The sequence below is a fragment of the Ptychodera flava genome, chromosome 11, assembly GCF_041260155.1.
Source record: "Ptychodera flava strain L36383 chromosome 11, AS_Pfla_20210202, whole genome shotgun sequence".
NCBI lineage: Eukaryota > Metazoa > Hemichordata > Enteropneusta > Ptychoderidae > Ptychodera > Ptychodera flava.
The window spans coordinates 26,049,612-26,063,785 of NC_091938.1; the positions used below are offsets into that span (position 1 = coordinate 26,049,612).

Sequence of the window (14,174 nt, forward strand, 5' to 3'; positions counted from 1 at the left end):
AGTGTAGTTCTCTACCGTCTATGGTTCTGACAACAACGATAAGAGAAAAAGGTATAACACAGAGTACTGTATTTTGGAATAAGGAAATAAAGTAACATTAGAAAATGAAGACTGTAAAGAAACCCGATGACAGTCTTTAGATATGTATGGTTGCAAAGAGAAAGTTCGAATAATCGTTGCAAAAGAGAGTCAACCCTTCAGCATCGCGCTAACAGCGCCACCAAGGTTTACTTTCACATTTGCTTTCGGTGCTCGCAGTTTTCGTCTGTTTCAAACTTCGGATTCATTTACCCGCTTTTTCAAACTTGAACTTGATTAACACATTTGTATTTCTGTCTACGTCTGCCGACTGCACGTCTGTGTAAATATGCTCAAAGGTGTTGTATCGTGTATCCACTCATAAGCAAATTCGTGAAAACCATTCTTCTGGGCAACTGCATCTTCATTGTGACTAATTTGTTCGATATCACCTTTGTTACTTCATCAAGAAAGCTTCTTGGAAATTTGTGATATTTGATTTCCATACTCAGAGAGTCTGAGACAGGAACTTCTTCCTCGGAATAGGATGTATTCATTTCTCCTGTAGATATCGATAGAACTTTTTGAAAGAACGAAATCAAAATGGGTAGGCTGTACCGAATTCTAATATTGAAGTCACATCGTCATTTTTATCGTAAGATTAAAATGCCTTAATAAATTACGTACAAAAGACCCCCGGAATTTTGTCACTTTCAGCTCCATTGATAGCCGTATACTTTTGATACAGTGTTCATCTTCTTTGCTCCGTTTGGAAAACGCAGTCTCTTGTTCTACTGCAAAAGCCATACCCGATTTCATCGTGGTCAACTTTTCCACCACAGCCTGTGTGGTTGTTCATAAATACATGTTATTGTTTACAAGTGAATTGCGGTTCGGACTTTCATACGTAAACAAAAACATTCTATTTTTACACATTCCGTTGTGTTTGTAAAACAACCAAAAAATATATATTTTAACGTACTTCAGAAAGGACCTAGAAGATGATGTATATTTTATTATTAGAACAAAAACGTGCCAATGATATGGCAATATTGTAAAACCTTGGACCCTTCAGTGTTCAGTGTCACTATGAACAGTTTGCAGGTTATACCATAGACATTAGAGGGGGGTATGGTTATACCTACCACGAGGCCAAATCACACAGTTGAGGGGAAGGGGAGGGGGAGTTGACAGAATGTTTGGAACCAGGACAATTAGGGGATGGGTACTTTCTGAACATTGTCATCAACGAATGTTTTTCAACTTTGAGAGTTCTTAAGAAGAAAAGTTGCAATATGGATCAAAATTGTCAATTATTTTTTGTAAAACTACAGCTAATAGGCCATACTAAGGTGAAGTACTCTTCTTAGATAGACCTCTCGCCAATCCCGGCACACAAACTCGTTCATTTTGATACGTTTCGGCCGCTTAGAAAAGCTGTTTTGTAAACAAACTTTCAAAACAAAAACATTGGGATTTTCTGCTGTACACGTGATCAAGACCGCCAAGATTGATGACGTCAATGATCCCCTCTCTCTCCCTGAGAAGTTGTACACGAGACTCGAACAGCAATAATATTGATGCAACAATGGCGGAACTTGAAGTAAGTAATGAATAATTCATAGTAAAGTTTTCATTTGCCAAACTTTCTTCGCTTCGTTATGTTTCGAAAAGAATACGAGAAAGTCGGCCTGATGTGAGCTCGGCCAGTCGGAGTAGTCGGCGCGGCTTGTAAGAATGAGATCATGAGATGAGCTTGCCCGGTCGGAGTTGTCGGAAATTTAACCAGCTAGGCCAGTCGCGGCGGCAAGTAGATGTAATTCTAACTAAACCGTAAACGATGACAACTTCCACACAGTCTGATGAAAGAAACTTTAACCTACGATGTTCTGTAATTAAACGATGTTTCGATCGATCGTACGCGGGCGATCCGCAGAAACACGTAAGTAAATACGTGTTCAGCATGGACCACGCGCTCGCTGTTTTCTGAATGTTATTGTTATCATATCCAAGCCATAAACAGAATAAAAGAAAGTGTGGAATCAATATTTCAAGATCGCATGTGTGTACAAGGCGTACACTAATAATGATGTTTGTACTTCATGAGAATGGAAATGCACTAGTCTGTTATACATGACGAAACTTTGAAAGTGGCCAGAAGTAACCGTGCCCCCTGGCCGACGGTCCCACTGGCCGACATAGCCGTGACGGGCATCGACCGAGCTCACAACCAGCCGACATCTCTGGATGCTTCGGGAATGTAGTGTAATAATGTGATAAAAAGTAAAGCTGTGCAAATGATTTTTCTCATCAATACATCAGCGACGAATGTGGTACGGCATCTCGTGGATCACCGTACAGATCCAGACGAGATTGAACACAAATTTTCTGCTACCGCATGCATATATACAACCGTTTCCGAGAGCGCTTCCCTCTCTGTACACAATCCTCTCCCCGTTGTGTTATTCGTTCCTTTTTCATTATATTTTGACAAGAACGTGAAATTCGCATGCTAAATTTATTTGACAGCTTTTGTCGAGTTCAGTTACTCTATTTACCCGCCACTGCTGGCGACCGGTAGCTGCCTGACAGACAGGCTCGATTGAGGTAGATGAGACTAGACCGTCGTCTCTTTGCTTATGAACAAAACCATGCCTGTTACACATATTACAGGTTCCATATTATTATGGCATGGGAACATGCTTGACTGATTGTTTGCTACATCAATCACAGACCATAAAGAGGGTCCACGTTCATGCTGATGGTCAACTGCCATCTCAGACTACAGCTTGTGGGACTGAGAGTAGTGCTATTTTGATTGCATCACGCCACAGATATTTTTTCATGGAAAATGTTCTTGATGAAAAATTGAGTAATTTCAGTGTTAAACGCTTTTTCATTGTCAATGAATATTATTTAATGGCAGGTCAGCATGTCAAGTGCTACCTCAGACTCTGAAGAAGAAAATCTTAACTGCAGAGGGGGGAGAAGACAAAGAGGTAGAGGTAGAGGGAGAGGGAGAGGACACAGGTTGACAGCTGGAAATAGAAGTGGACAAGTCAGACAAAGACAAAGGGTAGTACAACAGGCAACTTTCCAAGAAGGCACAGATCTCTTGGCCCAGAGAAAACAAAGGATTACAGTAAGTACCTGTCTGCAGATATCTTCCTCGGTGAACAAACATAATACATCAGACTGGATGCAGGCCATGAAGTTTTACATGTTAGCTATATCCATGTCTCAATACTGATAGCTGGTATTTTTCAAAGACAAAGAAATTCTCATTCAGAAGGGCCTGCTTTTTGGAGACAAGTTTTTCTTAGATTAAAACTGTGAAAAGACATGTGCAGTTCAGTCAAGTTCTGATGTATTCAAATTCTGTAAATGGGGACTGGAAAGGTAACTTTTTTCTGGAGATGTTTTAGATTATACAAGTTAAATATTGAACAACTGCATTTGTTCATTATTGCCATAATTTAATTCCCAATGTCATCAATACTGCAGAGTTTTCATGTTTGAAATGACCATTTATTTCTCTATTCAATCTGGAGACAAGAAAATAACATGAAAAAGGATCAGTTAAAAGATCTTGTTCTGAAAATGGTGGATCAGCAACCAGGCTTGGTTTTTAATCTTTTGGAACCAACTGAACACAAGTCTGGTGGATACCATCCACCACCTCAAGCAGGCAAACCTGACTGGTGTATCTGTGGCAACTGTAGGCAAATGCCAACAGAGAGGGAAAGACTTTGCTGTAAGAGACTCCCACCTCACTGTGTATCAAGGCTGGAAGTAAGTTTCATATATTCAAAACAAACAGAAATATGATCAAACATTCAGTAAGCCTACAAGTCTACATGTGTCAATAAAACATTTAGAGAACATTGGTACATTTTTGCTGCAGAATTGAGTAACACCATATGAAAACAAGCAATTTAGAATAATTTTCACAATAAGAGTTACTAAATATAATGAAATTGATTTCTTATTTCATTCTCTCTGTGTGGTGTATACTGTGTATGTATTACATACCAAAATTGTATAGCAAAAGCTTTTTTTTTCTTCCAGGAGTTTCAAGTTGTTGTATTGAATGAGCTGATTCTTGCCATTGCTAGGGCATATAGGAATGACACATTGGCTATGGATGATGAAGACGACCTGAGTAAATCTAATCGCTATGCAGCTTATAGGCAATTCATTGTGTGGCAACATGGACGTCTTGGTGCTGGCAACAGATGTGTTATACCTAGTTGTTGTGTTTGGGCTATAAGGGATCGCTATCCAGATCCCTATGGCCAGTACACAGGATTTCATCCATCTCGTCTGGAGTAGTGTATGATCTAGCTACATGTACTTGTTGCAACATTCTATTTATTGATATTTGACAGGACAGTAGCTTTACTTTTGATGCTTTTTTCACTGGTGTATTTTGATTGTCACATCAAGTTTATATTCTTGTTCTATTCAATGTTGTTTACATTTGAATTTTAGTCAGGACTGAAATACACTTGTCAACAATAACAAGTAGTCTATTCATATACTGGCAATGTTGACAAGCTGAATACTGTGTATCTCAGTAACAGGGAATAAAACATGAACCTTTACTTGACATTAAACAAAATATTGAAAAACATTTTGCTTTTGGCCCAATGTTTTTTCTGTACTTTATAATTATCAATTGCAGATCCTTATGTTACCATTATCATATCTCAAGTTCAAGCTCGCATTCCTGTTATACCGTAATATGTATTTTGCACACATGTTGCATTCACGAACTGTATTTGGTATGTCAGTATTAGGCCAAGAAAAATAAAAAGTTTGTTTCTCATCCTAGACATATTGCAAAAATGATGCAGTGATGCATCTTTTTTTCTCTCTCAATATTTCTTCTTCAGCCAACAAGAACGCACAAAAACATGAAAAAACATAGGAATGCATGCAGAGATAAATGCGCAGCAGTGTTGCTGTAGCATTTTTGTATAGCAACAGTTCTGTGGTTTGACTTATAGTGCAGCAATGCACAGTTTTGACAGCTTAATAGAATAGTGACATATGTCTACAGTTCTGAATGGAATGTTAGTGTCAGTTATTTTGTGTAGTTGTTTTATAGAGCACAGTGTTATGCACTATCGTTGCATATTTTTGAGGGTTTTTTCATTTTATTTCCTCATGAGCAGAAACGAAGGTTTATGGGGCAGGTCTAAATTGACGCATGTGAGGATGAGAAACAAACTTTTTATTTTTCTTGGCCTTAGTGAGTATAAAAAACAAGCTACACTGATGGATACAACAAAAATAGTGTCAATGACACTGTCCTCCCATTTTGCAGTGATACTAACTACTAGTACACACATGACATTCCATTCTTACAGGTTGACTGAGAAAATTCCATTGCAAGTCCAAATTAATCTTATACCCCAGCAATATGAAATGCTCCATCTCATAATGACTTTTACACGTCTGACAGAAAACAACCCTAGGATCAAGACTATCATGTTTTACAGCAATCCAACAAATACTTTGGGAGAAAATGATTTTTTGACAAAAAATGGGAAAAATTGCTCCTAAATACAAATATGAAAATTTCACCACAATTTGAACAAATCTGACAAAGGTCACCCTAGGATCATACATACAAGTTTTCAAGGCAATGGAATGAGTGCTTTCAGAAAAGATTTTTTGACAAAAAATGGGAAAATCGCCAAAAAATGCAACTTTCAAAATTTCACCACAATTTGAAGAAATGTAACTTAAGTCACCATAAAGAGCCTGCATACCAAGTTTTAACCAAATCTGGCCAGTGGTTACAAAGTTTTAGCAATTTGTAGGATTTTTCCTTTTTTCCCCTTCATTTGCATATTTTTGACTTTGACATGTTTATTTCAACAAATTCACATCTCCACCCCTCGATGCACCTGTCCATCAAATACTAAGATGGTAGGTGCTGCGATTTAGGAGTTTTTAATGTTGACAGACATACATCCGCACATAATAACTAACATACACATACATACATACAGACAGACCATAGACCCTCCAAAAACACGGGTCTATGGACAGACAGACAGACAGACAAACAGATAGACATGCATACATGCATACATTTATTTTTACAGCTTTAACCTCCAACAGCCGACCAACTTGTCAATATTAGCTTGATCAACTTGATACTACTGCTTATAATAATATAAATGAGAGTTAATTACATTCTAATTAAAGTAAACAAGACTTGCTTATCAACATTTACTTCATAAAAAACAGCATATCTGTCAGGTTATAAAGAGTCTTCAGCTGGTTATCTTTATCAGTATTTCATCCTATTAACCAAGCACATTTTAACTTTCAAATTAACATTGCAAGCAAGTTCTGTTGAATAAGTTGAGCCTGTAGGTACTCAGAGAAAGCACACAGAGGAGACAAATGTTTGCAACTTAAGAAGTTCAAGGTCATCAAAAGCATTATAAGGAATCATGTAACACTTTCATTGCACTGTTTACACAGATTGCATAATTGCTATAAATAGCACATGAGGAATCTTACAGTCCAGCTTTACCATAAAAACCCTATCACTTTGACCACTCTTTTAATTGATCACTCTATTTTTTTCCTCAAAAGTAATTTTAGTTTATCCTTACCAAGTCAACCATAAATGGAAATTAGAACTTTCTCTACCTCTATTTATTTGACCACCCTATCATGACAAACTATTATGAGCAATTTCTTTTAGATAACATACAGAGCACAATATATGACGGTTCAGAATATGTCAAAGTTGGGATTCAGGAAAGTTGCCTTTACATGTTTTAATCCTCCAAGATGGTAAGCATTTCACCATAAACTGTCAAAAAAGTTGAACATTCTAATAATTCTACACCTAAAATTATTTTGGCTTTGTTGATATCCTTATTAATTCAATTATTTAAAATCATATTAATTATTTTTTTCTGGGTGAATTGATAGGGTTTATACAGTACAAGAGTTACATACAATGTAAGTCAAATTCAGTTAAAACATCAATTACTGTCTAACATTGCATCATTCCTATAAATAGCACCTCAGCCTGCAACAGCACAATCATAATCTGCTCATTCACACAGGCAGTACTTGACTTTGAATGAATGACCTACTAGATTTCACCTATGTACCAAATTTGAAAGCATGACAAAAAGTACCACAAAATTTGCAAATTTCAGCTTGAGTTCACAGAGTCATCTTCAGGTCACTCCTAGGAACCTGCACACCCAATTAGAAAGTAATGGCATACACAGTTTCAAAGAAGATTTTTTTAACCAAAAATGGCAAAAATTGCCCAAAAATACAAATATGCTAATTGTGCCATAATTTTGATGAATTCTATTTTGAGTTTTCACAAGGTACCTGCACACCAAATTTTAAAGCGATCCAACCATTGGTTTAAGAGGAAAAGATTTTTTACTAAACTGGCAAAAAAAGAAAGAAAAATTCATTAAAAATAGAAAGCATCAAATATTGACATCCAATCTATATGTTTAAATGAGTTGGGCCCAAGGTACCTAAAACCCAAATATGACAATGATCAGATGAGTAGTTCCTGAGTTATTGATTTTTGACCATTTTCGCTTTTTTTTCTACCTCATTAGCATATCTATGGGACTAAAAAGTTCATTTTAACAACGGCACATCTACATCATGTATGGCATCACTACACCAAAAATCAGCTCAATACGTGCAGCGGTTTTTGAGTTTTTGCGTTGGACGGACAGACATCCATACATACATACATACATACATACATACATACAGACAGACATCTCACATACAGACTTTTTTCAACCATATAACCTCCCCATTGCCATATATGTATGGCAAATGGGAGGTAAAAACTGAAAGTCTCATCAAAAGTTTCTGACTGTTGTCACTTCTGGTAAAAACTGTAAACAAGGATGAAGTGGGCCAGCTTATACCAACATTTCAGGTAGCATTGAATTGAGCAAAATTAGGACTAAGTTCGAAAAAATGTCCACAAAAACTACATCTCATGGCAACTTTTTCAAGATATTGTTACAAGAAGGCGCATCATATCAGATGATGTGACTTTCAAAATTGTTGTAACTTTATAGACAGCTGGTCTCTGTCATTTGTCTTTGCACAGATCAAGATGTAAACTGTCACACTGAGAATCAAAGGCTCACATGTATACCATTTAATGAGTTCAAATGTTACATGAAACTTTTATGAAATAAAAATGAAACTTTTAAATCCTGTATTTGTTTGCTAAGTTTAGTACAGTCACTCTATTGTACCAGTTGACTCCAGCATCCATAAGATGATGATGGTGGAATTTCTAGAAGGAATGCAATACAAACTGTGCCCAGGTTTCCTCTGGCTGCTGAAATATTTTAGCAAATTTACGAATTGGGTTTTAAAACTTTTAGTAAATTTCAAAATTTATTAGTAAATGCAAAAGTTTCCCAAATAAAGCCATTACTGTTATAATGCAACAATTAACTGCTTTTTTATCTTTGATTTATTATAATTAACACATATATTGTTTTCAATTCAGTTTGTTTTTTTCAAAACAACACAATGACACACACTAGTCTGTTTACAATAAAGTTCTTTATTTTCATCACTGAGTTGTCAGTGATATCCATCTGTATACCATGGATTCACAAGATGCAAGATGATCTTTTATTTTGGTGTGTTTCCGACAATTGTTTTAAGTGATGTAGCTACACCCTGATGTGAAGGTATTTGACTTTCCACTCCTAAGACACCATTTACATAGCATGACACACCTTTCTCTGTCATAATCCAACCATGGAAAGGTTGCCTGAAACAAAACATAAAATGATTTCAGCATCTCAAACTATGTACATATACATTTACAATACAGGTGAGGAGCATGAACTTTATCGTCTAAACTACTATGCCAGGAATTATAGATAGCAATTACAACAGAACTGGTGTAGAGGAGTTAGATTATTTAACAAGGAAACAATTCAGTTTGACCACTGCATTACTACATTAGCTAGCATTACCACCACCAAGATTGTTACAAGTTGAAACTAGCATACATTAGACTACTACAGCATTCATGCAAAGCAATTTAGTAACTTGACACACCACAAAGAAAATTCAGTATTTACCTTTCCACAAGTCCGGATGGACTAGAATCACAAATGTAGACACACTGACTCACTGGAATAAAAAATTGAAATGGGAAATTATGCATGGAATCACGCTTGTTCCTTTGCTGAAGTTTATTGTGAAATAAATCCAATACTTATTAATTTAATAAAGGCACATTTTCCAATATGCATTTTGGCTGCAAATGCAATGATTATAGCTCCGATTGATAACCTTGTCCGAGACAGTGCCGTCACAAGGCAAATGCCCGATCAATTTTCCAGTGCAGATTTCATCGATTTCGCTCTAATTAACCCCTGGTACTATCTGAAAACTTCCCGATCGCGTTCCAAGAATATAGGCCTAAATGTCGGTGACACCACATTTTTGATTCCAATTAGAATGACCGTAAAATCTAGCAAATTTCCACGAGATTCAACCTTGACTATAGTGACAACATAATAATAACAACATAATACACAAAAACATTCTCCGATTGAAATTCATGTGTCATCGCATCGCCGATCACGGGCACTCAACACGCCGCTATGCGAGATCTGTGTGTCGCAACCAGATTCTATTCTTGTTGTGACACACAGGCCCGGCGTTGCATCGTGTCGAGTGACTGTCTGGGATATTAAACTGACCTTCCGTGTTTCGTTGAAGGCAGCTTTTTTCCTGTTCGTTTTCTTCTGGTGGCACTCTTTACTGTTTTTCTGCTTCTTTTCTTCGGTTACGTTTCTCTGTCCTACATTTGACATTGCCACTTTGCTTTGAGAAAATCCAAAACGAAAGAGGCCATCGCCTGCTTCACAAGGACGTTTGCTCGCCATCTTGAATATGGTCGAGTTATGCTGACTTTGTTTGGGTATATACCATTGGTCAATAACTATCCCAGTGTGGAAGATACACCAATCATAGGCCGTGTTTTACAAATGTAAAAATATGTAGCACGTGTCTTGATTGAAAGAATTGTTCTGAAGCTGGGGGGCCTTCTATAGCTCCTTATCGATGTTAAACATGTCCGTAGCATGAGATTGAATACCATGATTCATGAATACGATCGAAATATCGCTGTTGGATAGGATCGTATATTTACGAACTACCGATGAAAAAAATTCGTAAAAGTCCTTAAATGATCGTATTTTTACTAAAAAACGAGCGGCAGCGGAAACACAGTGTGCAGAGCTATTTAGTTTCAATGCTTGTTAGTGTTCTCATGATCTGCGAGCAATTTGTTCTTGCACCAAAGTTGATACTGGTGGTGGTATTACAGGAGCTAAGTTTGCAGAGATCCTCCTTGGGTCTGAGTCTTCAAGTACCATTGGTCGATACATTCCAACCTCATCAGCTAGTCTCATTTGAATGACAGCTTTTTTGAGTTCTCTGATGTGGGGATAAGTCTTCTCTACCTTCAGTGGAGAGGCTATCCATCGCCCACTTTTCTTGTTGTAGATTCTTTTATACCTGAAAACAAAAACAAAAAACAAAAAAAACATTTGCCTATTTGATGATTTTTTCAAAACAAAGTTTGTGCCTTGCAATTTCTTAATGTTAACATAGTAATGGATTTAAGATAGAGCTACACATTCATTTGCTGTATCTCCTTGTACTGTAACATCACAATGTGTGAAACTGTTCATTTGGCTGGCAATATACATTGTTGTTCCTGCCATACATATCACAGAGTTCTGACATGACTCTATACATGTACTTGTTGTCTTTTTTTTTACATAATTGTAGGTTTTTGCTTGACTGAAACAAAATATATTGAGTTTAACTTACATGATCTCACCATGCCTATTCTTGTTAATGTTTCTGCTGTAGTGAATGTTATGATCAATTGCTGCGAGACGATTTCTTGCTCTATAAACCGGCAGTGTATAGGCACCCCTCTTACTAGCATATTGAAGTATTTGCTGCTGAAAATTTTCTAATTCACCAGTTTCCCTGCCAAGTGACAGAAGAGTAGACTTCATATACAAAAAAAGATTCTGAATGATGATATGTTCATTACAAACAAATGAATACAGAGAAAACTATCAGTACTATTCGTGTGGTATTGCTGTATTCATGTGTAAGCAGACACACATCAATGATGTGGTATTGGTGCAGCAGACACAGCAACACCAATTCTAGAGAATACACATAACAGAAAACATTACAGAGCTCATTAGGAATTGAGATATCACATTTTGGAAACAAGATACATCTCTCTCAGTTCTTTCACATCATGGTACACCTCTTCTCCTCTCATCTTCCCCTTACCCTAAAATCAACAGCTCAAGTTGCCCATTGTAACATGACACAGCAACTTTCTACAACAGCATGGCTTTCTAATTGTTTAAAATTCTCATCGCATGGATGGAAGCTGAAATCCTTTGTGAAAGTCATTGACTGATGGATATAGAGTTAGTGAATAAAACATCAAGTTTTTCTTTATTTGCGAAAATAAAAAATGTAAAATTTCACTATATTTGGAAGACTGAGGCAACAAATTTAAAATTTTTTGGGATGACATTCACATAGGTTTGCTGGTAAAGGATTGGACTTCAATGTTGAAGCATGAGTTGGTTTTAAAACTTTTTATAACTCGCCACGTGCTCATTCAGTGTCGCCATTTGCCAGATATGTCATGTGGCGAGAAAATAGATGTCTAATTCTTGCTGAATCTACAAAAGTGACGTCAGAGGTTATTTTTTGAAAACCTATTTCCCTGGGGAAATAGTTTTGACTAAATTTGGAAAAGTGTCCAGTCACATGATAGTGTTGTCTGCAGCTTTGTTACAATGGCAGGTGACTAGAATGTGATGTGTGTCCGGGATGTGTGACAAAACTCTCTGTGTAATGGATTTCCACAACATTCCAACAGCGTAGGAACTTGAACAGCTCATTGACAGAAAAGATTTAAGTGCAACCAAGGATGTTGCTAGGTATGCTTACAATATATTTTGAAAGAAAGTGGCACCACGTACAACTGTAAGCGCTGTGGAAATATCGCCAAGTAAACTTGTCACAATGGATTGTTGCAGTGCAAAATATCAAAACACATTATAAACTACAACATAATACAACATGAGCGAGTGGTGTGTTATAAAATACCTGTTACCTGGTCTTCATTCGGGCTATAGTGCCCGTTTATTACCCTTGTGGCTATGTGTTACTAGAAACACATTGCTATAACCCCTCAGCCTATGGCTTTGGGGAATAGCGATGTGTTTCTGGTAACACACGGCCCCTCGGGGAATAGAGGGGCGCAATTGCCTTCATGACCAGGTAATACTGGGTAGGTGTTTAATATGTCATGGTAAACACTAATATTTACCATCTATATAATGTTCCTACCTTGCATTCAAATAAAATGGAATCTTCTTCAGGAAACGTCTATCAAAGATGATGTTTCGCAGAACTGAGTGGGCTTTACTGTTCTTTTTTAACCATTCCTTCTCCTCATCAGCATTCTCTGCCAAAGGGCCATGGTGACAATGGTTAGATCCAGTTTAACAAATTGAAACTATCCACTTGTGTTTGTTGATGACGTGGTGCAGAAACACCACCCCACATTCCCTGTGATCCGAAATAGACAAGGTTACATGTACATCTACTAATAGACAAACTTAAAGGTGTTTTGGTGCAAACAATATCTACGTAAACGCAAGTATTTGCCATTTCAGAATGCATCAGTAATGCAACGCATTCCAAAATAGCATTTGAGAATTCATTCTAATGGTATTTTCATAAATAATTTTTTCAATGAAATCACTAAAAACTCTGGTGCTATATTTTCACATCATGGATTACTTGTATTTCAGCTCCTGCCGCTTTAAATAGCACTCAGAATATCTGAACGCAGAGTCATAACTGAAACAAGCTATCAGCTACATGTAATTGATCAACTCCATGCAGACTTACTCCTTTTTAAGCTAATTTGAAAAACCAGTAAAAGATTTGACGTCAACAGCAACTGAGAAAGACTTTGAAATATATGTGTACACAAACGAAGGATGGTAAATAACTGACGTAGTTGTGTTTTTGAAAACGATGGCATTGCCTACACTAGTTTCGATGATAATGGGAAAAAAGTGGTTCAGGGACATAAATTTAATGTTGTATTTTGCGGATTAAACACAAAACACTGATTTCTCATATCATCACATTGTTTCAAATACTGTTCATTCTCTGAAGCATGACCACGTTAGCCCTTGCCGTACATTCAACACCTTCTAATGATACTATTGATAGAGGTGGTGTTTTGCCCACATCATCACATGGAAATACCGTTATATATCATGCCACTATAATACGTCTGGACTCGCGACGTCCATGCTTCGATTAACTACAGACCGAGTTCGAGTCCCCTTCCAACTCTATACTGGCTATGGTCTACAGACCAGAAATGTGCAACATTTGATTGAGTGATAGTCAAAATCGCATTGTAACGCCCGAACGCCTGCTCTAGCTCCATCATACCATGGATGTAAAAAATATATGACCATACCCACTACGGAGAACAGAAGGTGGCTACCTCTGAGCATTGCTGTCGTTCCCTCGGCCACAACTTTCCCCGGCGATGACTAAAGAACTGCTGCTATCGCTCGTTTGTAGTAGTACCTCCCATGCATGCTGACATGCTTCAGACACATTCAAACAGGACGTAAAATCACGGTCCCTCCACAAAATGATTTAACCCCGGATTCAACTTACCAATCGATTAAATACCTCGCAACATCAACGTGGTGTGCTAGTCCCTTGTCACTCTTTATCTTCTTCCATCTATCAATCTGACCAAAAATGTTTATTTTGCCGGCGTTTCTTGCTGCTTTCCTCCGTTTTTTCGTGGAGTCGGTAAGGAAAGATCGCCGAGAGCTCGAGCGCTTCACTATCGCTGCCATGTCCACACACGTGCACACCACGCCACACTTTCGCGAACTTTATCATACACCCAATACGCATGCGTGCATAATCAAAGTCTTGAAATGACGTTTCAAATTCTGCGCCGTACCCCCGGAACAGGACGCAGTTCTGTACGTACCAAAACTGCAATTTAT

General features: G+C 37.4%; 1 protein-coding gene and 1 long non-coding RNA gene across 3 annotated transcripts; one reads left to right on the plus strand and one right to left on the minus strand.

The window, feature by feature from the left end:
* Positions 1-1,311: 1,311 nt before the first annotated feature.
* LOC139143945 (P2X purinoceptor 7-like) lies at positions 1,312-4,651 on the plus strand. Of its 2 annotated transcripts, none has more exons than XM_070714565.1 (4): positions 1,312-1,621; positions 2,945-3,160; positions 3,570-3,810; positions 4,087-4,651. In XM_070714565.1, the coding sequence occupies exons 3-4, from the start codon at positions 3,583-3,585 to the stop codon at positions 4,348-4,350; spliced, it is 492 nt and encodes a 163-aa protein (XP_070570666.1). In that variant the 5' UTR covers positions 1,312-1,621; positions 2,945-3,160; positions 3,570-3,582; the 3' UTR covers positions 4,351-4,651. The 2 variants fall into 2 exon arrangements, with proteins under 2 accessions (XP_070570666.1, XP_070570667.1); XM_070714566.1 differs by having other exon boundaries at positions 3,575-3,810.
* Positions 4,652-8,597: 3,946 nt separating this feature from the next.
* Positions 8,598-14,070, minus strand: LOC139143946 (uncharacterized). The gene is made up of 6 exons (XR_011554696.1): positions 13,831-14,070; positions 12,472-12,693; positions 10,912-11,076; positions 9,774-10,593; positions 9,147-9,198; positions 8,598-8,830 (listed from the first exon to the last, which is right to left on the minus strand). It is a non-coding gene; the product is annotated as an uncharacterized lncRNA (long non-coding RNA).
* Between the last annotated feature and the right edge of the window lie 104 nt (positions 14,071-14,174).

Bases quoted from the DNA above. Each gene is read 5' to 3' on its own strand.
- LOC139143945 (XM_070714565.1), top strand. From the start codon at position 3,583: ATGAAAAAGGATCAGTTAAAAGATCTTGTTCTGAAAATGGTGGATCAG. The intron at 3,811-4,086 runs GTAAGTTTCATA...TTTTTCTTCCAG, and splicing joins ACTGTGTATCAAGGCTGGAA to GAGTTTCAAGTTGTTGTATT.